Genomic DNA, 27,825 nt, shown 5'->3' on the forward strand with positions numbered 1-27,825 from the left:
AAGAGGGTGTAGAAGAATCAGGAAATTGTTGTGCTTCCTCATTATCACAGGAGTCATCATCAAGAGAAATTATTTTAGGCGAATTTTTTTTCAGGAATTTTCTCAACTTCTTGTTCTTTCAATGGTAGATTGTCAACACTTGATTGACTGGGTTTAGTAGACACATAGGGTTTTATATCAACAACATTAGTTTGGGTTGGAGGTTTTGATAAAGAAGGGTCATTATCAATAGAATGTGTAGCAACAGGACTCTGATCTGAGGTATGTTGAGTAAGTTTTTCAGGGTTTGCTAAAGAGGGGTGGTCAGGAGCCCTATGGGTATCAAAAGGAGAACTATGTTCAACACTCTTTTCTAGCTAAGGAGTCTTGCAGGTAGAGCTACAGGTAACTCTAGTTATTTTAGGCTCCTTACTTTGCATTCTTCCCTTTTTGTGTTATGGGCCTTCTTCCATAATTTTAATTTTTTTGGATGCCCTTTTCTTGGACGGTTCCCCTTTTTCTATTTTTGGGCCTTTCAACATTGACCCTTTCTTGGCTTTATGAACATGTGAGGATATGAATTCTAACCATTTTTATTTTCCCACTTCCTTTAGAAAATTATGTTTAACAATAATATGAATTAAACTAGGGTATTTTATGTGACCATCTTTCCCCTTTACCCTAGCTACCATAGAAGAAATTTGCGAAAATAGAAAAGGCAGAAGATTTACCCGTGCTTCAGGTCTGATATTTGCATACCTCAAGTGAATCAATAGTTTCATTCCAGGGCCCAACACTATTCCATATTGTCCTTCACAAGTGAAAATTTTCATGAGCCAAAGGACTACGATTTTTCAAGGTTCATCCAAGCTGCTTTTGTTTATACCTTTCTTACTGCCCTTGTGCACCTAGAAAATAGGCCTTCTCTCATTCCCTTAATGGAATGATTTAATCACCTCATCAAAATTTATATGTCCTTTGTTGATTAGTTCACCTTTCGCAGAAATCCTTGAAATTTCAAATTATAATCTGTAGAGTGACTTCAACTATTTCTCCCCCTACTCTGGTGACATTGACATGGAAGTTTTACACAAAATCTTCCACAATTCTGGGCACATATCCCTCATACATTTTGATGAATCTTAGCCACCCCACTTCCTATAATAGCGTTTTTGTTTCTGGGTCTAAGCTAAAATTCTCAAGTTCTACAATTCTCTTATTCCCCATTTAAAAAAAATTTTACTCTTCTCAAATTTGTTACTGAACTTAGGTTTCAAAATGAGAATGAGATGAAATAATTTCCGTGTTATGAACATAAATTATTCCAAAATGATCATTAATTTCTTACACATATTTCATTAATTTCATATAAAACCAGACGATTCGTTTGCCATCATCTTGTACTTTTGCTTCAGATTTGTCGAGTAGGCGGTGGTCGAGTATGTGTGATGATCACTATAATCATTAATTTTTAGATTTTGAAATGACAACTGATGTCAATTCAATATATCTCAAATCATTTCATCTTGTAAACCTTTACTTTTAATAAGGCTGGTATTAATAAGTTGGCAGAAACTTCATACAAACAAAATTTATCATTCCTAATTATATCTACAAAATCAGAAAATAATAATTTGGAAATAATGTTTATGATAAATGTCTACCTTTTAACCATTCAATGTACATTGGTCAGGAGTTATCATGAAAAACTGATTATCTTGCTACTAAAAAGAAGCAGCATGTTGATTAAGAGCTATAAGGAGTGCGAATATCAACATGTCAAGATGACAAGTTAATGATGAATTACTCAAAGCTTCTTTTGCATGTACCAATAAAACATTAAAAAAAAGTTTTTTTTTTTTAATCATCAGAAACTGTTAGGATCAAGAGTGATATTGTTTTAAAAAAAAAGACTTATTCTTGGTCTTTGAAAGCCATCAAGAGCTGTCAGGAGCCATCAGGAGCAAATTTTAGTTGATCAGGAAAAAGCCGCCATTTCTGGTTTTCAATTTTTTCCTTAGGTATGAATCACCATTCCTGGTTTCCAATTCACCCCTGAGGTAGACCACCATATCTAGTTTTCAATCTTCCTCAAAAAAATATTTTTTATTTTTTATTTTTTTAAGGAAGATAAACCGCCTTTTCAGGTTTTCAATTTATCTCCTTTATTCAGTCTTTTGTTGGATGTTTGACCCTTCTAGATCTAAATATGAGTGTTTTTTCTCTAGGATTCACCCAATCAATTTTTTGATAATAGCTCTCTCAATTGATGCTAGATCTAGAATATATAATGTAGGTGACTAAATTCATATTAAACCCTTATTTGAAATCAAGCAAAATACTTTTTTATTAAGTATAAAGAAGATCAAATCAAAATCTTACCTTCACTTATCAAGCAAGAGATCTCCTTTGTTCAGTGGATTTGCTCATAAACATGAGTGATGCAGTCACTCTTATATACTTCAAGTTTTAGATAGCATGTACCTTGCTAAATGATGTATTTGTTGCATGAAAAAATCAAGTAGAATGTAAGAGATATGAATGTAGGATCAATGTAGGAGGAGATGATTTTGGATCTTCATTGCAAATCTTTTGAATGTGCATGAGGTATGTAGGATGAGAGATCAACTTGAGCGAGGCTTGCAATTATAGGTTCTTGCATGAGGATTGTATGACTAAGACTAAATGATGGATGAATGTAGGTGACACGCTTGGGAGATTGGATCATGTTTAAGGGACCCTTTTCTAATTCAATAAAATTCAATTAATTATTGTGGATGAATGATGTTGTCCTATTTATTTGAATTTTAGAGCAATAGCTTTATTATATTTTATTTACATAATTTTAAATGGGAGGGAGGGAATTTAACTAATTTAATTTAATCATGGGATAAAAGCATATTAATTTATTTTATTGATATTGGAGTAGTGTGATCGTTAAGTTGTTGTGTTGTTGTCCTTGCCATTAAGGCTCAAACCTCTACAGGGTGTTATTTTTAAGTGTTTAAATTGGAGATGAGATCCCCCTCATTGATTCATAGGTTCAAATAAAAAAAACTATCCCCTTTTAAAAATAGATTAATTTATCATAATCTAATTATCAAATGAAAATTGATTTAACTTTATTAATTTAATAATTAATGAGGTAAAAGAATGAAGATAATTAATTAACTAGCACTTGCACTTTTAGTGTGCAATGGGTACGCCGAAGAGGTTTGGAAGGTTAACTAGGAGAAAAAATGGTCTATTTTTTATATACATTTGTATAATATATGAGGTCAATTAGTAGGTCCTATAGATAATGTTCTTTGTTTTTTGGCAACAAAGGTATCAATGGAGAAGTGATAGCTTCAAATCAACTCTGCATCCATTTATAGGAATCCAAACATGACTGAAAGGATAATCAGGCTCTATTACCAATAGGCTCATGCTATGTTTTCAATAGAGATAGATAAGGAGAGAGGGAGAGATAGAATTGGGAAGAGAGAGAGAGAGAGAGAGAGAGAGAGAGAGAGAGAGAGAGAGAGAGAGAGAGAGAGAGAGAGAGAGAGAGAGAGAGAGAGAGAGAGAGAGAGAGAGAGAGAGAGAGATGGAGGAGAGAGGGATAGATAGATATGGAAGAGATAAATATATAGAGATAGAGAGGGAGGAAGATATAAAAATAGATGGAGATATAGAGAGAGGTATAAGAAGAGGTAAATATAGGGAAATATAGGGATATAGAGTAGGAAAGATAGACTGAATGTGTGTGTATGTGTGTGTGCATGAGAGAGAGAGAGAGAGAGAGAGAGAGAGAGAGAGGAGAGAGAGAGAGAGAGAGAGAGAGAGAGAGAGAGAGAGAGAGAGAGAGAGAGAGAGAGAGAGAGAGAGAGAGAGAGATGATTTTAATAAGAGAGACTTGGAGTGAGTGATTTAGATACATGAAGATATAGAGAGATAGAGAGGGATAGAAAGAGATAGAAAGAGGTAGATAGAGCTATAAAGATACTTATAGACAAAAATAGACATGAGTGAGAAGGAAATAGAGAGATATAGAGAAATATAGAAATTCACATTATATAAAAGATAATACATACTAATAATATAGTTTTTTATATGAAATTTTATATTTAATAATAAATATAATTAATATGTAATATTTTTTTTTATATAATGCACATTCAAATATAATATATAAATATAATCATTAATAGAACTATAAGTGGATGCATTGTTAAAGCTAAAATTATTACTTCTATTAAAGACTTACAAGTAAAATCAAATTTAAAAACTTAAAAATAAAATGAAATCTTTTAAAAAGGTAAAATATTATTTGATTTTGATTATTTAATTTTTTTTATCAAGTCCTAATGTAAAATATTATTGAAGTTTTAAAAAAAAAAAAATCAATATTAAAAAAATAAATAGAAATATTAATAATAATTTCTTTTAAAATATTATAATAATAATAAATTATTTTAAATATCATATATTTTTAATCAAATATAAAATTTTAAAATTGAAACCATAATATTAGATAATATTTTTTTCTTTCTTATCAAAATTATTTTATATAAATTAAAAATTTATGTTTTATCAGTAAAAAATAATCTTTATAATATTAAAAATAAAAAATAAAAAGAAATTTATTTAAATATATTTGTAATAAAAATAAAATTTATCTTTAAATTTGATTTTAGTGTATTATTATGTATTAAAAAATGATAAGAAAAAATAATGTAAATTAATATAAATGACCGGTAAATACATGAAATATGCTATCTTTTGGTTTTTGTGGAGGTGTTATTTTATCTTCAAATAAAATAGAACCCTCGCCACTTGTCTCCAACTATATGAAATTGTTGTACATTCAAATGATAGTGGAAGGGTGCCATAATATTTAAAAGGGAACAATCAATAAAATCAAGTAGCCTTCAGAGGTTAGTGGAGGAGTGGACTAGACATTGTGAATATTTGACGATTCTAAATTCCAGGTTCCTACTGTTGCCTTAGATAATACTGGTACATACTTAAACAACTCTATTATTATTATTTTTTTCTGTTATTATTATTTTTTTCTGAAAAGACCGCCTTTACTTTTGGGATTGGATTTTCCCATTCTTCTTCCTACGCGTGGCCAAAAGATTAGGCTACAAATACTTTACCTTAAAAAATTACTAAGAGGTTCCTTGATAATAAGTATTGTCCTTTGCATATGAACAATGAAAATCATGCGGAGAAAGTATGAAAGTGTCTACGATGATGATAACGCCAGTGAAACTTTTATGATAAACACTTTCATATTATAAGAAGATGCCCTTACCGTATAATATGATTTAGAATGATCTCTAGAAGTATCTTTAAAATACAAGAAGTCGTCATATGCTCACTTTGTAATATTTTCACATGTAAGATAATAGATAACGGTTTTTTTTTTTTGAAATTATCAATAAAAAAATAAGAGAAATATAAAATATGAATTAGGATAATTAGATTATGATTACAAATTTATTTATAATACAACCATGTTCATTAATTTTTCTAGAATATAATAATTATAAAACTAGCTTTTATATATATATATATAAGACGTATAAGAATATCTCTCAACGTATTATATACATATTTAATTAAAATCAAATATATGTAAGCTAGTAGCAGTCACGAAGCAACATGGGAAACAATAAAAAAATTCAAAATAGAACTATATAATATTATATTATTAATGTTTGTTGCAATAATATGTAATATTATTATTGCAATTATTATTATTATTATTTTCTATTTGTTTGTTCTAAAATAAATTATATTACAATATTATTATATTATTATATTATTATGTAGAGATATATGAAATTTTAAATATATATTTAGACTATTTTATATAATATATATGTGTTGCAAGATCAAAGCAAATACTAAAATCTAAGATATATTAAACTTTATTTAATGATAATATAAAACTTTATTTAATTGCGAGTATTATGGTTATGGTTAGCATTAGGGTTAAGGTTAGTGTTATGGTTAGGGTTAATGTTTACATCATGGTTTGGGTTAGATTTATGATTAGGGTTAGGGTTATGATAATGTTTAGGGTTTATATCATGGTTAGAGTTAGCATCAATGTTAGGGTTTGGTTTTGGTTTAGGATTATGGTTAGCATTAAGGTTTAGGATTACAGTTAGGATTATGGTTAAGGTTAGGGTTATGGTTACAGTTTAATATTAGGGTTAAATTTATGGTTAAGGTTAGGGTTTAGTGTCAAGGTTACAATTATAACTGAGGGTATGGTTAGGATTAGGATTCAGTTTATGGTTATGTTTTGGATTAGGGTTAAGGTTAGTATTATGGTCAGGGTTAAGGTTTATATCATGGTTAGGGTTAGCATCAAGTTTTGGTTTTCGTATAGGATCATGGTTAGGGTTAGGGTTAGTATTGGGGTTAGTCTTAGTGATTATAATTAGGGTAACGTTTAAAGACTATAATTAAAATTAGGATTAGGGTTAGGTATAGAATTATAATTAGGATTAGGGTTATTGCATTGAAAGATAGTCTATGATGATAGCTATGAGAGGTAGGGTTTGGGTTAGGATTAGGGTTGTTAGAGTTAGGGTCTAGATTAGAGGGAGTTATAGTATTATAGATAAAATAATAGTTATAATTGGTTTTAGTTCACGATTAGAGTTATTATTGTAGGATAATGCTTGGGGTAAGGGTTCAGGTTCAGATTCAATTAGAATCAGTATTAGGGTTAGGGATAGGGTTTAATTAGGATTAGGGTTAGCATTACAACTAAATTAAGGTTATAGTTAGTTTTATGACTCAGGAAGGGTTAGGATTTAAGGATAAAGCATGTTGTTAGGGTTATGGTTAGGATTAGGTTTTAGGGTTAAGACTAAGTATTATTGTTAGGGTTAGGGTTTAGGGTTATAGTTAAGTTAGGGTTAGGGTTTAGTGTTATGGTTAGGGTTAGGATTAGGATTAGAATTAGGGTTAGGGTTATAATTATAATTAGCGTTAGCATTAAATGAAAATTAGAGTTAGGGTTAGGGTTAGGGTTATTATTATAATTAGTGTAAGGGTTATAATTAGGATTATAATTAGGGTTAGGTTTAGGGTTAGTATTGGGGATAGTCTTAGTGATTATAATTAGGGTAAGGTTTAAAGATTATAAATAGTGATTATAATTTAAATTAGGGTTAGGGTTAGAATTAAAATTAGGATTAGGGTTAGGCTTAGGCTTAAGATTGCAATGAAAGATAGTATGTGATGATAGCTATAAGAGTTTGGGTTTGGGTTTAGGGTTTAGGGTTAGGATTTAGGGTTTAGGGTTAGATATAAATTTAGGTTTAGGGTCATTATCAAGTTAGGGTTAGGGTCTAGATTAGAGGGTGTTATAGTATTATAGATAAAATAATAGTTATAATTGGTTTTAGTAAAGGGTCTAGATTAGAGGGTGTTATAGTATTATATATAAAATAATAGTTATAATTGGTTTTAGTAACGATTAGAGTTATTATTGTAGGATAATGCTTGGGGTAAAGGTTTAGGTTCAATTAGAATCAATATTAGGGTTAGGGATAGGGTTTAATTAGGATTAAGGTTACCATTACAACTAAATTAATAGAGCTTTGTTTGAAGGTTAGCATTAGAATTCAATTAGGGTTATGTGCTATGTTAGCATAAAGATTGGGGATAACTTCAAGCATAGGTTGGATTTACAATCGAGGTTACTTCAGGGTTATAGTTGATGTTCAAAATAGGGTTTAAATAGTAATTACGATTAAGGTTAATTTTAGGGTTAGGACTATGGTTAGGGTTAAGGTTTAATATTAAGGAACTTAAGTTTATGGTTAGGGTTTAGTGTCAGGGTTACAATTATGTTTAGGGTTTACATCAAAGTTAGGGTTAGAATTAGGGTTATGGTTCAATTACATTAAGGTTAGGGTTAAATTGGTATTAATGTTCTATTAGGATTAGGGTTTGGGCTAGGTTAAAGTTAGGAATAGATTATGATAAAATCTTAATTTGAATTAGGGTTACGTTTAGCGCAGGATTGTTGTTAGGGTTAGGGTTTAAGATTATGGTTAGGTTAGAGTTAGGATTAGGGTTGGGGTTAAGATTATGATTAGGGTTATGGTTAAGTTTTTTTTTTACATCATGTTTGGCATTAAGGTTAGGTTTAGGATGATGGTTAGGCTTAGGCTTAGGGTCATAGTTAGGATTATGGTTAGGGTTAGGGCTTACATCAAGCTAGGGTCAAGGTTAAGATTAGGGTTAGGATTCAGGTTAGAGTCATTATTAATATCATGGTTTGAGTTAGGTTTAAGCTTAGGGTTAGGGTGAGGATTATGGTTAATGATAGGGTTTAAGATTAAGGATAGGGTTAGGGTAATGGTTTGAGTTAGGGTTTAGGGTTAAGATTAGGATTATGGATAGGATTTACTCTTAGGATTAAGGATAGGTTTTGGGTTTTGGTTAGGGTTTGGGTTTGGGTTAGGGTTATGGTTAGGATTAAGTTTTAGGGTTAAGACTAAGGATCATTGTTAGGGTTAGGGTTTAGGGTTATGGTTAAGATTGTAGTTAGTTTTAGGGTTTAAATATAGCTCAAGTTATGGCTTAATTAGAATTATGATTCAAGCATATTTAGGGTTATGGTTAGGCTAGAATTAGGGTTACTATTGTGCTATAATGCTTGGATTCATTTATATTTAAATTAGGAGAATAATAATTATGGTTAAGGTTATGGTTATGGTTTGAGAAGGGTTAGAGATAGAATTATGATTAGGGTTAGGGTTTGGATCATCATTAGGATCTTAGAATTAGATTCAAGGTTTGGGATAGGGATAGAACATTGGTATTAAAGACAGAACCCCAAGTTTAGTGAGTCACATATTTGTAAATTTACAGTGTGTTTTAATTAATTTGAAATGGATATAATAATTTAAGAAAATACAAAACCAAAAATAAATTTAAAATTATAGTAAATCTATTAAAACAAATTTTCACTTTTAAACCCAAAAAACATGAAATTTAAAAAGTATATACTATAATTTATATAAATTTTATGAAATTTTCAAAATAACTTACATGTGCATATCCATGACTAAGATGGTGGTAATTGCATTGATTGAGCTCAAACCTTCTAAGCAATTGGTAAGTTCTTATCAATCAAACTTTTCACAAAAATGAACTTAAAGTCCTAAAATCATGAAAGAATCTTAATCAACCTTTCTATCTATCCTAGGTACTACACAAGTGGTAAAATTTATAAGCATTGTATAATTCATTTGGATCTCTTATGAGAGAAAATTTTGAATGCATTGTAAAAATATTAATTGACATTGATTTTCTATTGTTAATCTATATGAGATAGACATATTTATCGACAAGAATATTGACCACCAAGAAAATGTCCAACTTTACAATATTCAAATTAGCAAATTGTATTCATAGATTCAATTGCAACCATTATTAATATGATTTACAATTAATTTATATTAAATACATGAAATAAAATCTTGATAACATAAAATAGATAATAATCTACTTAAAACACCATCATTGATTTGATTTCTAGGTCAGTGCAAGAAGATGAGTCCACTTTTTGGCCAAAAAGTGGAAGTGTTTTCCTTGATTTTCAGATTTTGTCTCATTTGAGCTTAAATTTTGAAGCACTTAGAGATTGAATTTTGGAAAAAGTCAGTAATGTAAAAGATAGCCCTTTGAGTGTACTTTCCAAATATGTAATTTATTTTAATACCCACATAATAAAAAATAACTTTTTGAATGGAGTTCTGAAAACTATGTTTTAAAAATGCCTGTTTCAGGACCATACCATGCATGTGTACGACCCACACTTTTTGACACAATTAAAATTATTTTCTCAAACTGTTTTGGGAAATGGTTTGTAACACATTGAAGATTGATGAGCATATTTTTCTATATTTTTTTTTCTAATATATTTTTTTTAATTAATTTTTTAATGGCTGTAATTATCTTTTTAAAAATTTGACGTGTACGACCCACGTAATTTGATGTAAACTTAACATTTTTTGATTTTTTTTTTTTTTAAAATACAAAAGAATTTTGTGTAGATTGATGACATATAATTTTTTTTCCAAAATTCTTTAAAATAAAAAAGTTATTAAATTAACAAAATTAGTTAATATTTCAAATTTATGGACCCGATTTAGTATAAATTAAATGAAAAATAGTTAAAATAATCAATTTTTAAATAAATTTACATATTTAGAATCTAGACAGTATAATTTGAAATGGGTTTTAATTTCGTATAAAAACTCTCTGATTAGAGGCGCGTAAACTATTTCTAAAGTTCATATTTGTGTTTTCATTCATGGAGATTTGAATTTGCAGGTCTATGTCTCAGGTGTGGCCATCCCAGGCCTATCTCGAGCCTAATCCCGAGCCAAGTGGCGGGTTGTGGAATCAACTTCCACAAAACGGGCCCCCGTTTTCAAACAAGGGCGGCTTGTGGAAAAAAAAGGAAAAATGCCATTTAGAAACGGGGGCCCATTTTTTAAAAACGGGCCCTCGTTTTGTTTAAAAGCGGGCCCCCGTTTTAGAACAAAATGGGGGCCCATTTTTTTTGCTTCGGACCCAGTTACCTTTCGGCTCGGGAGCCCGTAGAATAAACGGGCCCCCGTTTTTTGAAAACGAGCCCCCGTTTATAAGAGCGCATTTTCCAACGCGCGAACTTCCGCGAATTTGTGACTCATTACCTTGCACTTGCCCTTCTATGCTTATCAAAAGAATAATATTATTTTAGTACCATTTATTTTGTGCATTATTAATATCTATTCAATCCTTCCTTGTCTATAACTCCATCTTTGATGGCCTTTTATTTGAATTCATATAATATATTTAAAACACATCTGTAAAAGTGAGATAACTATAAATTTAAAAAACATTTAATGCACTTAAATCTCCATTTTTCTATATGCAAGCTATAATAGTATTCAAATAGGGTTAGGGTTTAAGGATAAAGCATGGTGTGAAGGTTAGGATTATATAATAAAGCTTGATCAAGTCAAAGTTAAGGTTTAATTAGGTTAATCTATATAAAGATTATCATTAGGGTTATGGTTCAATTAATGTGAGGATTAGGGTTAGGATTATGATTATTTTTATGATTAAGGTTTATGGTTTTGGTTAGGATTATGGTTAGGATTAGGACTATGGTTATGGTTAGGGTTAGGTTTACTTCATGTTTAGTATTAGTGTTAAGGTTAGGGCTAGGGCTAGGGTTTAGGGTTAGAATTTAAAGTTAGGGATATGATTATGTTTAGGGCTAGGGTATACATCATTGTTAGGGATAGAGTTAGGGTTAGCAATATGTTTTGCATTATATTTCGGGTTAAGTTTTTAGGGTTATGGTTATGTTTTATTGTCAAGGATAATGAATATACAGAGTTATGGTTATGTTATAAAAAAATCCTTCATTATTATGTATTTTTCTTATGAATTGGTTTTCATTATTTAAATATTTTTATGAGATTAATACCTTTAAATTTTGTTGTAATAAAATAAAGACATTTTAAAATAGATTAAACTTAGTTTTAATTAAAATAATCTTATTAATACAAATATTAAAATAGTTTAAACTTTCTTTTGATTAAGATTACTTGTTTTATTCTAACTCTACTCTTATAAAAATTAAATGCTAACCCTAACCCTAACCGTAATTAAACCACAATCTTATTTAAGGGTTTAACATTTGATAAATAGTTATAAACATTTAATAATTAAAAAATATATATTTGAATAATAATTAAATTTTTTTATTAAGTGTATATTATACATTATAATTATTTTAGACTTTTATATTTTAAAAACTATTTTAATGGATCTAATTTTTATGATTAAAATATAAAAACATTTTTTTTTTATCTTTATTTATAACACAATAAAGAGATAAATAGAAAAATCACATGTATGTATAAATTTGATTTTTTCAATATAGAAACATTATATTTTGATGACTAAAATTATTTGTTCAAATATGTGATTTTGATTTTTTAAATTTGGAAAAATTAAATTTTATGTTTACAATTTAGAAACATATAAGTTTGTTTTTATCTTTCTAAATTGATAATATTTTTATATTTACGATTTAAAAACATACAAATTCTTTTTGATCTTTCTAAATTGATAATTAAGATTCTTTCTTTCATTTTTTATCAAAATTTCTTTTATATACTAATATATCATATGCAAATAAAATTTGTTGATATTAAATTGATACTAACCACTATAATTTACTAAAGATAGACACTAAAAGAAAACATTGAATTTAACAAATCTCAACCTTATAGATAAATCTAGCTAGACACAACCAAAAGATAAATGTAAAATTTATTGTTTCATTCCAACAGATTTTTATCATTCATTACTGAATGAACAAGGCATCAGAAATGCAAAAGGCAAGGCTTGGATTATTCACCATCATATTCTCAATAATGTGGGTTTAGCTTTACCTTTGTATCACAGCCTTGAAGAATTTAGTGCTCGACTTACCTAGCGAAAAGAATTTAGTGCTCAAGTTTTTGCCAAGTATACATATTCTTTACCTCATTACATGTACTGCCTGGCACTCCAATAGATAGCAATAATCGTATGAACTTTTCAAATTAGGAAAACAAAATGAAACACATTAAATTCTTTGTACCCAAAATTGTTTTTTGATGCAAGATTTCAATAAAACAACAATGATAGCAGGCAACAACAATAGCAAAACTTAGAATGGAAATGGCTTACCAAAACCATAAGACTGGGATAAATCAAAACCATATGTCACTGGTTAATAAAAAAAAATGTTTACCTTAAGCAAACTAAAGAATACAGAATACAAAATAAATAATAATGAAATCAAACTGGAGGAAGAACAAAATACAGAAAATAAAATCCTTGAGAGGCCTTACATGTCCTCATAATAGAGATAGACTCGAATATTTCACTTGTATTGTATCCTTCACTCCCCTGCTGGGACTGTATAGGAATGCCTCTCCACGTAAAAATAATTTACACAATAAAATGTTGAAAAAATTAGTTATATAATAATCTAAGAACAATTTAATAGCTTTTTACAAAGTTTAGGTCTTTCTAATTAATATTTGAGATCCTGTGATCTATTATTAAGAGAATTTCATACAAAAAGATTTGGTACTGGCGAAATTCAGTAACTAAATCATCTGCATCTACATTGCTGTTAAACCAGAAAATATGAAAAAAAATATTGTGAAATTTTTTAATGTGAAAATTAGCCACTGACATAACTGTAACCCTTTTCTAAGAAAAAAAGAGATATTTTGCCTACCTAGAACTATTTTTCAAGGGAACAGAATCATTATGGTTTAGGTAGTGGGCAATATCGGTGAAATGATAAAAAAGATGCTTTTGTACACCTTTGGTTTAGGTAGTGGGCAATGTCGGTGAAATGGTAAAAAAGATGCTTTTGTACACCTTTCGCTTTGCCCACACAAATATTGCAGTCTGCATTACATAATATTTCTTTCAGGCATATTTGCATTAAGATAGCTGTATCTGTTTCCCTTGTTTCTGTTTGAAACTGTCAGCCTCAATTTATAGCGAAGCTTCAGTCTTTGCCTGCATAGCATTTTAAACACCAAGCCAATTTTATCAGCCTTTTTCTTTGTTTGAGTCTGCAGCTAATGGCAGCCTCTTCAAAAACTGCAGGACAATCCAAGTATGGCCCTCACAATGCTTTTGATGGCCTAAGAGTTGCCCTACCTTCTGCTGCATCCGACCAACAAGTGTTTCCTACAGTAAATGCTTTTGATGGCCTAAGAATCGCCCCACCTACCCCTGCTTCTATTTCTTCTACTGCATCCTCATCTGGAACGAAACATCTGCCCTATGATGTCTTTATAAATCATCATGGAGGAGATTCTAAACACACTGTGGCCGACGCTATCTACAAGTCCTTAAATGCCACCGGACTCAGAGTATTTCTAGATAAAGATGAGTTGATACTTGGGGATTTCTTTCCTAAAACTTTAGAAGAAGCAATGCGTAGTTCTTCGCTTCATATAGCCATCTTTTCTCAACATTATGCGGAATCCCCCTGGTGTTTAGCCGAGCTGGAATTTATGGTAAAAACCGGCAACAAAATTATCCCCGTTTTCTATCATATTGAGCCCTCTACTTTAAGATGGGCGATTCAAGGAAAAGGAATATATTCAGATGCCTTCTCTAACTATGAAAAGAAGAGAAGATACAGCTCAGAACAGCTTCAACAGTGGAAATGGGCACTCCATGAAGCCTCCTTTTTTATTGGCGACATCATTAATAATCAAGAGTAAGTAAGAAATAATATTCCTCTAGTTAGCTTATCGAAATCTTCCTTAACGTTGTTTTGGGGTTTTTTTTGCCCTTTTGTTTGTTAATCTATCGGTGTTCAGTTATGGCTTTCCTCATTTTGGTTTGTCAGATGAAACTGTTTTGCTTCTCAAGCTAGAGGAAAACAGAGAGACGAGGCAAAAAATTTAATGAAAAATTATACCTGGCCTCAAATGAATTTAGAAACTAGTTGTTGAAACAGACATAAATATTGTGATGTTTTATTAAGCTAGTTTTCGAGGCAAAACTGATGAATTTTATTGGTGTTCTAGCAGTCCTTAATAGTGCACTTATCTTGCTGTGCTTAATGAACTATTCATTATAGAATCGACAGTATTTTATTCTTCTGAATTCCTTAGGTGTACTTTTCCCACGCATTCTTTCCTATGCAGTTTGCTCACTGCTTTTTTAATATGCCATTCAACTCTGTCTTCTTTGCAATTCAACTGTCTTTTCATTCAAGCATTTCTGGACTTCGCATTTCTTGTTTTTGTCTACCTCAATTTGTAGAAGAGCATCAGCCATAGCCTGTAAAGTGTTTCAAATATCATGTCATTTGTCATTCAACTGTCTTCTTTGCAATTCAACTGGCTTTTCATTCAAGCATTTCTGGACTTTGCATTTCTTGTTTTTGTCTACCTCAATTTCTAGAAGAGCATCAGCCATAGCCTGTAAAGTGTTTCAAATATCATGTCATTTGTTAGGCCCAAGAGGGGCAGCGCAGGAAAATATATTTTATTATTGCATTTCAAGTTGATTGTGAATAAATGTTTACATGTATTTTCTAAACAGAAAAACAGCTTTTAACTGTCACATTATTATCTAAATTGAAAATAGTTCACAAAATTTACAGATGTGTTAACTCCGATGATTAACATGTTAGCATCCTCTTTAATCTGAAGGGGTCATCATGAAACCATGCAGAATTTTGAACTGCTCAAACTTCTTTTGACCAAGCACTTTGGTGGAAATATTTGCTGGTTGTTATGAAACTTCTTTAAAAAGCTTGTTACTGTGACATGTGTTAAATTTTGATAACGAGCCTATTGTTTGACGTGTTTGAACTTTTGATAAGTCTGCTACTTTGACAGGTCTCGACTTTTAATAATTGGCGTGTTACTTTGACAGGTTTCAATTTCGAATAATGAACTTGTTACTTTGACAGTTCTCAAATTGGAAAATAACCAAACTTTGATGGCCAACAATCTGATGCAGTGGGGTCTTAGGTCTAGTCCCTTGTTAAGAAATTGAACATTCACAGATTTTTCAAGATGCATGTAGACTGAGAATTGAATAATATTCATGTATGAAAATAACGAACGCCCAGTGAAGATCACAATCTCAGTTTCATAGCATCCAGAAAATATCCAGATATATCATATATTTACTGATAAGAAAGAGCCTGTACATAAAAGGGGATTCCCCTCTCAAAAGACTAACCCAGAATTTCTACCCCCGTCCTTCCAACTAAACCACTCCATTTGCTCACACAACCACTCTGCTAAACTGACTCCAACTTTCTAACAATAGCATCCCTAAGCTAGTCTATCCCAACACTCCGAGCGGTTAATAACTACTTCTAAATTTTGTAAATACAGTTCAACAAGCATTCTGATGCAGGAGCATCCTGCCTACCGTGACAGAATGGGAGCATCAAACAAGGTATGGACAACCATCAAATGGGACAGCTGGAAAATAAAGAGATATTTCAGATTAATGACCAAATACAGAGGTATGTTGAACAAGAAGTGTATAATTGAAGGAAGAGTAACGACTGTTTGGAATAAGATACGGATATGGAAGGTGGAATTAATGAGACAATTTCAACAAATATAGACTTGGTGTGCGTGGGGGTAGTAGTTAGAAACTAAAGAGGAAGACAGCATCGGTTATCTTTTTGGATTGACTGCAGATGATACTTGGTATATGCATTAATATATGGAGGGAAAGGAAGTAACGGAAGGAGAGAGAGGGAGCCTACGTGGAAGCGTGGATGGCAACTAATTTAGGAAAGAAGCAATGCCTCATAAAGGCAGTCTTGAATTGCTTTTGAAACTGAAATTTGGAGGAGGTTTTCTATGGCAAGTGGTGAAGATGAAGGCAGTTTAAAAAATGCAGAGGTTTCATTTGGAGAGTAGGAGAGGAGTCGTGGGCATCAGTCCATTAAATAGAGGAGCTGCGTAGTGGGATGGGGGAGGCATATATGTAGAGGCAAGGTATCTGTTGTGAGGTATTCACACATCGCCCCATTGCAAATGGGGACCCCCACTTTTTTTTTCTGCTTTCTAGGGTAGTGTTAGTATCCTTAGCTATTAGCCTTTGCATTAGAGGGGTATAGGTGGTCAAAAAGCCAAGAGTCAGGTGGATAACCTTGTGTGAGGTGTGAAATGAGTAAGTTAGAAACTTCACTTCATGTGCATACTCTCAGGAGTGTACTTCATGACCGTCACCCTTGGAGCGAATTCTCTTAAAAGCCTTATTTGAATGTGAATTAGATTTGAATGAAGATAGTGAGCATGGTTTTGATTTGAGATCACCTCTTCTTTGGAGCAAGGTTTACCTCATGAGCTCCTTGATAGGAGCGAATTTTGCATTTTAGGCCTTCATAGTGAAAGTTTGACATGGTATTGTGAATGAAAGCTTGAGAAACCTAAGGTAATGAAGGAAGGGTTCATTTTGGTTTTCACTTCACCTTCAAGCACCTAAGAGTGAACTTCATGAACTCAAGAGGATGAGCGAACTTCACAAATCAAGGCATATGAGCGAACTTCATGAACTCAAGCACATGAGCGAACTTCACAAACTGAGCAGGATGAGCGAACTTCATGATTTGAAGGAGAGCGAAATTCATGCTGGAAGTAGAGGAGTGAAGGAGATTTGAGAGCATTTACCTTGAGTTGATTCAATTTGGAGCAAACTTCATATTTCAAACCTCATGAGCGAACTTCAGGAATCAAGCCATATGAGTGAACTTCAGGAATCAAGCTACATGAGTGAACTTCATGATTTGAAAGACATGAGGGAACTTCGCTCTCCTCTATCCATTCATGAAGTTCGCTCTCCTCTATCCATTCATGAAGTTCGCTCGTCTCTCAATTTGTGAAGTTCGCTCTAATGGGCTTGAACATGAAGTTTGCTTTCAACTAAAAATTAGATTGACTCAAGGTAAATACTCTTATATCATCTCTTGGGCAAATGAAGGATATTCACTCTCATTTAGGAATACATGGAGTTCTCTCCACTCCTCTCAAACATGAAGTTCACTCATAGGTGCTTGAACATGAAGTTCACTCATCTCCTTCCAAACACGAAGTAAACTTGCCTTTCATCATCTTAAATTCAACATTGTTCTCTCTTAGGCATGTTAAGGCATCAAATTAGCTCTAGGAAATGATCTATTAGCTGTTTTGTATCTTGTTTTGAAACAAATTCACTCATCTCTTCCAATTTGTGAAGTTCACTCATCTACCTTGATTCTTGAAGTTCGCTCATGTAGCTTGATTTTGACCGTGCAAGCAAATTCACCGGAGTGAGGCGGTTTGCACTAGGACTTGAGGATTGGATTGTGTGAGAGATTTGTTGCATGTGTACATGCAACTTGCAAGAAGAACTTTTCAGAGGGTTTGAGGAGTTGAGGCTCCGACTGGTGTAAACAGACCGCCAAATGTGAGGTAGTTTACATGTGCAAGACTGAGGGTTTAAAGATTTGAGTAGAAAAGAGAAGATTGAGGTCAAGTAAGTATTTCTTGTTACACAATGAAGGGAATAGATGTGAGCCCAAGAGTCTAGATTTTGGACTTAGAAGAAAGAATCAATTTCTATAGACTTCAGAAACAGATAATAGTGATAAGAAAAATAGCATGTATGATTGATGAGATAGAAGAAACAACGGAGAGGACTTTTGGAATTTTGATTAAAAGACATAGTGATGTTGGAAAAGAGGAGAAGATCAATGAAAAGAATAAGATTGCAGATATGAAAGAGATGGTGCAAAATGGGATGAAGAACTCATGAATAGAGTCTCCATGTTGACTGAGCTAATCAGAAATAAGAATAGAATTCCAGAGTCGAATTTAGAAGAAACTGAAGAGGGAAGTGAGAGTTATCTTGAAGAGGTGACAACATCAAGTGTTGTGGATTTGAGCAGTGTAGTGGAGAGCGATAATGACATCATACTTAGTCATAGGTTTGAAGATGAAGGAGTAATTGAAGAAATGCCTAAAGAAGGTAAAGGTATAGAAGACACAGTAGTTTTTGTGACAAGCCAAGAAGATACTCAAGATGTGGAAGCTAAGATGATGCACTTCGAGGGTCCCTTGTTTGATGAGCAGATTAATGAAGTTGAGGATGTCATCTTGAAAGAGGAGATTAGAAGAATCAATAGTTTCTTGGAAGGTGAAATTGAGAAGAAGGAAGATATTGCAGTAAAAGAGGAACATTTTGGTTTTGCTAAAGCTAACCAAGAAGTTGAAAAGGACGACTTGTTGATTTGTATTGAAGCAGTTGACAGAGAAAGCGATGAATTGATCCCAAGTGGGACAAAGGTTGCCACAAAAGGTGAGGATGAATCAAATCTTATTGATTTCTTTCATGTGGATGAAAGTAAAAAGGTAGAGGACATAATTGTAGTAGTTGATGACTTTGTTGAAGTCCAATTTGAGAAGCTTGATGAGGAGGTGAACTTTTATAAATTTTGTAATAAAGAAGTTGAGATGGATTTTTGTGTTGAAGTGACTAAAAAGGAGGACAGTGAAATGACAAGGTGGAATACAAATATTGCATACTTGTATGTGGAAGTTGTGCAAGGTTGTGTAGGTGAAACCTGGTTGAGGTGGTTGGTTTGTGGTAGTTTGATATCCATGAAAGATACTAGGAAGAGTAGAGAGGATATTTGGTGGGGGAGGTTGATTGATGATGGGTTGGATCCCACAAAGGAAACAAAGAGAAAGAACCATCAGAAGAGGAGGATGACACATGGTGGATGCCAATCCACAAGAGGAGCGAAGAGTGGTAAACAAAGTTGCAGAAAGAGGGTGAGAGTTATTCTGACAAAATGCTGGAAGAAGAGGGAAAAGAAATAGTTTCGTGTATGATTGTCAGTGATGGAGTTCGCTGCAGATTGTTCACAATCTAAAAGAGTGATTCTATTGCTCACAAACTTTCTATCGGATGCATTTGATGCAGGAGCATCCTGCCGATTGTGACAGAATGGGAGCATCAAAACAAGGCATGGACAACCATCAAATGGGACAGCTGAAAAATAAAGAGATATTTCAGATTAATGACCAAATAAGATGCGGATATGGAAGGTGGAATTAATGAGACAATTTCAACAAATATAGACTTGGTGTGCATGGGGGTAGTAGTTAGAAACTAAAGAGGAATACAGCATCGGTTATCTTTTTGGATTGACGGCAGATGATAATTGGTATATGCATTAATATATGGAGGGAAAGGAAGTAATGGCAGGAGAGAGAGGGAGCCTACGTGGAAGTGTGGATGGCAACTAATTTAGGAAAGAAGCAATGCCTCATAAAGGTAGTCTTGAATTTCTTTTGAAACTGAAATTTGGAGGAGGTTTTCTATGGCAAGTGGTGAAGATCAAGGCAGTTTATAAAATGCAGAGGCTTCATTTGGAGAGTAGGAGGGGAGTTGTGGGCATCAGTCCATTAAATAGAGGAGCTGTGTAGTGGGAGGGGGGAGTCAGATATGTAGAGGCAAGTTATCAATGTGAAGAAGGGCGCCAAGGTGTTGGGCTGGGTAACAAGTAGTGTGGCCAATAGAGCTTAGCAGTATCCAGGAAGGTTGGGATAGTGTGGGGTTGCAGTTAAAGAGAGAGCAGAGAGTGGAGAGCTTCTGGAGTTCATGGGTAGAATAGAGAATGCAGGGGAATGTGAGAATGTTTGTTTGGATTGAAAGGCCATTGAAGGCCATTGATGCGATTTTTGTTTTTGCTCGCAGTTCTGATATGAATAGTAAATGTTTATTTGTTGCAATCTAATGAATGCAGAGAGTCTCACTTTGTTATTTCTTTTTCATGCATTAGGCAAGAGTGAGTCTTGTCGTATTGCATCACATCCAGATTATAAGGAATTGGTTTGTTGTGCTTACTTATTATTCATAGGAGTCAGTTTGCATCACAATCTGGGGCAACTCTATACTATCGCTGAAAACAAAAATAGCATACATTGGGTGCAATCGATACATTGAAGTGTAAAAATCATACATACCAACACAAGATGTCAATGATCTATTATGAAGTTTTCACTCAAATTTGACATGTGCACAAGATTCACCCTTTGGCAAATGAGAGAGGAAAATGTCAACAACATGATCTCAAATAATTGTAATACATTAGTAAGGACCAAAATCATAGCTGGTTTCCATGTGCTTTTTTATTACAACAGTACCATTTCCTTAACTGACTTACTTGTTTCTGTCTACCTCAATTTATAGCGAAGCTTCAGCTTTTCTTGTGTAGCATTTCAAACACCAAGCTACCTTTATCAGCATTCTTCTTTGCTTGAATCTATTTCTAATGGCAGTCTATTCTAACACTGCTCGACAACCCAAGTATGGAAATCCAAGTATGGCCCTCAAAATGCTTTTCATGGCCTAAGAGTTGTCCTACTTGCAGCCCAGCAAGTGTATCCCATAGTTAGTGCTTTTGATGGTCTAAGAATCGCCCCACCTACCCTTGATTCTACTTGTGCTGCATCCTCATCTGGAATGAAACACCTGCCTTACAATGTCTTTATAGAGGAGATGCTAAACACACTGTGGCCAACACTATGTACAAGTCCTTACATGCTACCAAACTCTCAGAGTGTTTTTTTGGCCAAAGATGAGTTGAAGCTTTTGGTCTTTTTAAAGCATTAGAAGAAGCAATGTGTAGTGCTTCATTTCATATAATTTTTTCTGAGCATTATGCACAATCCCCTTGGTGTTTGGCCGAGCTGGCATTTATGGTGAAAACCAACACCAAATTTATCCCCGTTTTCTATCATGTTGAGCCATCTAATTAAGATGGGTGATTCAAGGAAAAGGAATCTATGCAGATGATTTCTTGTAATTATGAAATGAAGAGAAAATACAACTCAGAACAGCTTCAAGAGTGGAAATGGGCACTCCATGAGGCCTCCTTTTTAATGGCATAATCACTAATAATCAGGACTAAGTTGGAAACAATATTCCCCTGCAATTAGCATTTCAAATGTTCCATAAGTTGTTTTGGGAGGTTTTCTTGTTCTTTTGTTTGTTAATGTATTGGTGTTCAGTTAAGTCTTTCTTTGTTTTGGTTTGTTAGATTAAACTGTTTTGATTGTCAAACTAGACAAAAACAGAGAGGAGGGGAAAAACTAACGAAACCCAAGTAAAAGAGGATTTATTGCCAATGAGAAACGATACCTTGCCTCAAATGAATTAAAAAACATGGTGCTCAAAGAAAAAAAAATATTATGTTGTTTTATCAACTTAATTTTTGAGGCAAGACTGATGAATTTTATTGGTGTTCTAGCAGTGCTAAATAGTGCACTTGTCTTGCAAGTGCCTTGCTTTATGAACCATCCAGTATAGAATTTCTTCAGCTCATCCGTTAACAAATACTAATAGACAATACTTTATTAATATCTAATTCAACTCTGTCTTCTCTGCATCATACCATCAACATTACTTTGTCTGCTTTCCTTGTTTCTGCCAACGTCAATTTCCTGAAGAGCATCAGCCTTACTCTGTGAAATATTTCAAATATCTTGTCATTTTTATAGGCATTCTTCTTTGTTTGAATTTGTATCTAATGGCAGCCTCTTCTAGCATTGCTGGACAACCCAAGTATGACCCACGAAATGCTTTTGAAATGCGAAAAGGGGGATCAAATAGACAATAAATGATATATACGTTTGCAAGAGAAATGAATAGGTACCAGGTTAGCAGACGAATATGAAGGTGTGGAAAGAAAGGAACTAAACATTACAAATATTAATTGCAAATAAAGACACAAACGAAGTGGGCTGCGTTAGCAAGAGAGAGAGCTGCAACGCGAGGGAGGTGGCAGAGTGGGTCTGCATAGAGGAGAGTAATGACCCAAGGAGGGAAGAATGTTATGCAGAGGTCCGAGAAAAAAGAGGAACACAGAGGTGTTGGAGCTACGTAGAAAGGCTTAGAAAGGGGGCATCGAGTTTAGTATCGACCCAGGAGTAAGGTGTGGGCATTGACCGGAAGAAACAGAGGGGAGGAATATGGAGCTGGCTAAAGAGATTAGAAGAATGAACATGTGTATGTGATTAGAGGATGAGTTGCAGAATCAGCAAATGGAAACAGTGTGTTTGTGTGGTTATGCGCAGCGAGAAAGGCCATAACTGTAAAAGTTAATATTTGAACTGATATGTGTTAGTCTACGAATTTGATTTGAACAAAATTTACTTTTCTTTGTTGCAATCTCTGTGTTGATATGAAAGCAGAGAGTCTCAGCTCTGTGCATCGAAGATTTTTGTGACTTGTAGTTAGAGGAGCGATTAGTGTATTGCATCAATTGTACACAAGATATCAAACACAAAATATTTGCAATTCCCTAGATGCCACATGACTACGAATGTTTTTGAGCTAGTTCTTCAATTCATACAGCCATATTTCCAAAGCATTATATACAATCTCTTTAGTGTTCTGCGTAATTGGCATTTGTAGTTAAAGCTTAAAACAAAAGAAAAGTCACTAAATTTTTTATGCATTTCATTTCGTTTTTTTACCATTTAGTGACTAGTGTTTCATGTGTTCAGGGACGAGCAGAGGGTGGTGAAGAATGTGGTGAATGGTGTAATGAAAGAAATGAACAAGGTGCCGTTAGAGGTTGCCAAGCATCCGGTGGGTATAGATGAAGCTGTGCAAAACTTTGAAACAATTGCACTCCAATCCGGTGACTCGATACAAATTGTAGGAATATGGGGCATGGGTGGCTCTGGCAAAACCACCCTCGCAAAGAAAATCTTTAATGACAGACGCTCTGCCATGGATAGGTCAAGTTTTCTTTCCGATCTTCGAGATGCTGCAGGGAAAGGGCTGCTGGTTCAGAAACAGAAAAAGCTTCTGGAGGACCTTGATTTCAAAGGCAAATCCTTTGACAATGTAGATGAAGGCAAAGGGATTCTTGAAAACCGTTTGAGATCTGTATCTGTGCTTATCATTTTAGATGATGTGGATCATACAGACCAACTCGATGCTCTGTTGCCAACAAGGGAGAGGCTTGGACATGGAAGTTTGATTGTTGTTACCACACGTGAGTTGGATGTTCTTAAAGCATGGGGCATTTCTGCAATTTATCAAATGAAACCTCTCAATGCTATTCATGCGAAGCAGCTCTTTTGTTGGCATTCGTTCTTACAACCCTCACCACAGTCAGAATTCGAAGATCTTGTCGAGGAGTTCTTAAATGCTTGCAAAGGTCTGCCTTTGTCACTCAAGGTCATAGGGGCACAGCTATATGGCAGACCTCGCAAAGATTATTGGCAGTCTCTATTAGATAAGTTGTCCAGAATAATGCCGAACGACATCAAATCGAGGCTCAAAGTCAGCTATGATGCCCTTGATGATGAAGAGAAAGAGATGTTCTTGGATACAGCGTGTTTCTTCATTGGACAGAGGAAAAATGTGGCCATTGCAGTATGGGAAGGATCAGGGTGGAGTGGTCTGCATGGTTGGGAAAGGCTTTTCAATAAGTGCCTTATTGAGGTGGAGGATGGTGGTGCCATAAGAATGCATGATCACTTAAGGGATCTGGGCAGGGAAATCGCAAATCGACAGTCACCCTTTCGACTTTGGTCTCCACAGCAGTCTATCCAGATTCACTCTCAACAGGTAACTTGTCAGTGTATTCTTCATGGCTTTATTAGTCATGGCATAGGAACTAGCTCCTCCTTGAACTTGCCTTATAATCAGTTTCTTATTTTTACTTTTGACTATTCAGGAAGCAATACAAATCCGAGGATTGGTAAACGCATTTGGTGAGAACTGTTACCTTCGACAAGGGAATATCATAATACATACAAGCCTGGGCGAGCGTAACCTCCCACTCGCTTCCCTTGGATTGAAGATTTTTGTTGGTAATGGGGATTTTATCGATCAGGAACATAGCGAAATATCAAGAGAACTTGTCTGGCTTCAGTGTAATGAATTTAGGCACATAAATTTTCCATCGTGGCTTTCACTGAAAAAATTAAGAATTTTGGAACTTTTCAGCACTTGGAGCTTAGAACGTTTGTGGGAAGATGCTGATGTGAGTATCTTGCTTTATGGTTTTTTAAATATGTTTGTCGTTTGATTTATTCTATGTTAAATTTTAATTGTAGCGAAAATTTGCTGCAGGCTCCTTTGCAACTAAGAGAGTTGGTTATGCAGAATTGCGACAGTTTGCGGCAATTTCCAAGGTCAATAGGACAACTCAAGAATTTTAAAAAGATAATAATAAGTAACGGTGTTTTCAATTGGTATACACTGAGCACTCTCCCACAAGAATTCTGTCATCTCCAATCACTTGAGCACCTGGTAATAAAAGGGTGTAGAAATCTATCATCCCTGCCGAGTAATTTCGGCAAGTTGAGGAATCTACAACACCTGACTTTGAATGGTTGCACCTCATTAAAGATGCTACCAGATTCTTTTAAGAGGCTGACGCTGTTGGAACATCTTAATTTAGCTGGTTGTGGTGAACTCATCATCAAGTCAGAGTTACATGTTTTGGAAAACATGACAAAGCTCAGGTATTTGTATCTCAACGAGTGCAGGAAATTGGAAGAATTGAGTCTCCCAAAAGTGGCTTCGTTAAAAGAGCTCTACTTAGAAGGAACCAGCTTGAAGGAATTGCCAGCTAACATCTTTCAACTAACCAAGCTAACCGAGCTGGTGATAGGGAGTGAGTTTTTGCAGACCTTGCCAAGCTCTCTTGGAAATTTGTACTCTTTAAATAAACTTGAAATCCATGAGTGTAAGAAGTTGGAAGCTTTATCGGATTCTCTGGAGCATCTTAATAGCTTAAAAGATTTAGTTATAAAGCAGTCAGGAGTGAAGTGTTTACCAAAATCATTTATCTATCTTCAAAGGCTGGTAATAAAAAACACCCCAATCACAGAGTTAAGTTTTGGGCTAGGTTGCATGCTCAGGGAGATGGATCTAGAGGGCACGGAAGTGTCAAGGATTTCAGTAAGTGGAGATAGTTGTCCCTTCCTCGAGACTCTTCGACTAGCCTCTAATGAGTATTTAAGGAACATAGAAACCCTGCCAGCAACATTGAAAACCATTAATGTTTGGCAATGTAATGCCCTGAAGGACATCAGAGGTTTGCGTGGCCTTAAAAACCTTGAGAAACTACAGATACAGAACTGTAAAGAGTTAGATGAGCTTCCAAGTCTTGGAGAGTTTACATCTCTAAAAACATTTAAATTGCAAAAGTGCAACAAATTGGAGAAGATAGAAAGTTTTGAATGTTTGAAATCACTGGAGGAGCTGAACATAAGTGACTGTCCAGGGTTGGAGGCGCTACCAAATCTTTCAGAAATCACTTCTCTAAAAGAAATTCAATTGAACATTTGTCTCAAGTTGAAGAGAATGGAAGGTTTACAAGGCCTCAGGTCATTGAAGACCCTGAATATTAGTGACTGTCCAGAATTAGATAGGCTTCCAAGTCTTTCAGAAATAAGTTCTCTAAAAGAAATTCAATTGAAAAAATGCCACAAATTGGAGAAGATAGAAGATTTCCAAGGTCTGAAGTCACTGGAGACCTTGATCATTAGTGACTGTCCAGAATTAGGCAGGTTTCCGAGTCTTGAAGAATTAACTTATTTAAAAGAAATTCAATTGAACAAATGCCACAAATTGGAGATGATAGAAGGTTTACAAGGTGTGAGGTCACTGGAGACCTTGGACATTCACGACTGTCCAAAATTAGGCAGGCTTCCAAGTCTAGAAGAATTAATCTCTCTTACAAAACTTGATTTGAGCATGTGCCACAGATTGGAGAAGGTAGAAGGTCTAGAAAATTTGAGATCACTGGACAAGCTCAAGATAAGCGACTGTCCAGAGGTGGAGGTACTTCCAAGTCTTTCTTTTTCTCTAAAAGAGATTATATTAAAAAAATGCTACAAATTGAAGAGGATAGAAGGTTTAGAAAACCTGAGGTCACTGAACATCCTGAACATCAATGACTGTCCAGAACTAGACGGGCTTCCAAGTCTTTCAGAAATCACTTCTCTAAAAGAAATTCAATTGAACAAATGCCAAAAATTGAAGAAGATAAAAGGTTTCCAAGGTCTCAGGTCACTGAAGACCCTGGACATTAGTGACTGTCCAGAGTTAAACAGACTTCCAAGTCTTGAAGAATTAACTTCTCTTCAAATAATAGAATTGAGAATGTGCCACAAACTGGAGAAGTTAGAAGGTTTAGAACGATTGAGGTCACTGGTGAAGTTGGAAATGCATTCCTGCTGGAATGTGCCATGTATTGTCAACCTGGAGAACTGTGAGATATTAAAGAGGCTGGTGGTCGTAACAAAGGACAGATCAGATATTGAACCATATATCAATAACATACAGGTAATAGAAAATAGTTGAAATAGAAATATGAAAGTCTATTTCTTATTATACGTTTATTTGATGTTGTGCTCTCTATGCCTTTTGCAAACAATGTGCAGAAATGGCCAAGGGATGTGATGATATGCACGAGGGCAGTATTTGATGTGGGCTCATTGAAGAAATGCTTTGAATTGCCAAATCTCTCTGTTCTCCGATACTCTGTGATCGAAAAGGAATCAGATGGAATTGTAGAATTGAGGAGACCTGAGAGTTCGGCCAATGCTAATGCCATTCTAATATGTTTTATTATAGATTGCGATTACCCTTACTTAAACTTCTATATATTTGGGACTACAGATTTTGTACGCACAGAATTGGATAGAGGAAAATGGGTATGGATGGGTGTCTTCACACAAGGTTCCCGCTGGCTTCGTTCAGAGCGAGAGATTATTTTGGGTGAAAGGGAAAACGACAGCATGGCCATTGTAAAAGTCGAAGAGGCATGGTTAGTGATGGGCGAAGAGGGCACAATGGTAAAGGCTTTCCATCAGATTTTCCAAAGGTAATTAGTGGTTAATTAGTTTTATTCGTTGATGTTACAAGTAATTGTAATTTTTATTATAAAAAAGTAGTATAATTAATTTTTTTTTATGTTCTATAATTGCATATTAATAGTTTTTTAAAGTTTAAGATATTTCGGTAGGATGATTTCATATAAATATAGACATTTATAAAAAAATAATGAAGTAGAGGTGTTAGTGGAAAAGAGTGTTGAATTAATTGTACTTGTATAAATGATAATGTACAATATTTCATTTTTTTTTTTTATAAATAATAAATTTTCTTATTGTTCGTGTATGGCAGTTTTTAAAAGTATATAAATATATGGATTGAACGATTTTATAATATTTCTTTTGGTTCGAGTTACAT

General features: G+C 33.9%; 1 protein-coding gene across 1 annotated transcript; it reads left to right on the forward strand.

Moving 5' to 3' along the window:
- Positions 1-13,395: 13,395 nt before the first annotated feature.
- Positions 13,396-27,546, forward strand: LOC131041486 (disease resistance protein RPV1). Its single transcript, XM_059212426.1, has 5 exons — positions 13,396-14,296; positions 23,112-24,186; positions 24,296-24,604; positions 24,694-26,916; positions 27,015-27,546. The coding sequence occupies exons 1-5, from the start codon at positions 13,650-13,652 to the stop codon at positions 27,459-27,461; spliced, it is 4,701 nt and encodes a 1,566-aa protein (XP_059068409.1). The 5' UTR covers positions 13,396-13,649; the 3' UTR covers positions 27,462-27,546.
- Positions 27,547-27,825: the final 279 nt, after the last annotated feature.

Source organism: Cryptomeria japonica, chromosome 10 (assembly GCF_030272615.1).
Source record: "Cryptomeria japonica chromosome 10, Sugi_1.0, whole genome shotgun sequence".
NCBI lineage: Eukaryota > Viridiplantae > Streptophyta > Pinopsida > Cupressales > Cupressaceae > Cryptomeria > Cryptomeria japonica.

What these genes read in the sequence shown, in the direction of transcription:
- LOC131041486 (XM_059212426.1), top strand. Translation starts at nt 13,650, where the DNA reads ATGGCAGCCTCTTCAAAAACTGCAGGACAATCCAAGTATGGCCCTCAC. An exon ending in GACATCATTAATAATCAAGA is followed by an intron (nt 14,297 to 23,111) that starts GTAAGTAAGAAA and finishes TCATGTGTTCAG; the next exon opens with GGACGAGCAGAGGGTGGTGA. An exon ending in TCCAGATTCACTCTCAACAG is followed by an intron (nt 24,187 to 24,295) that starts GTAACTTGTCAG and finishes TTGACTATTCAG; the next exon opens with GAAGCAATACAAATCCGAGG.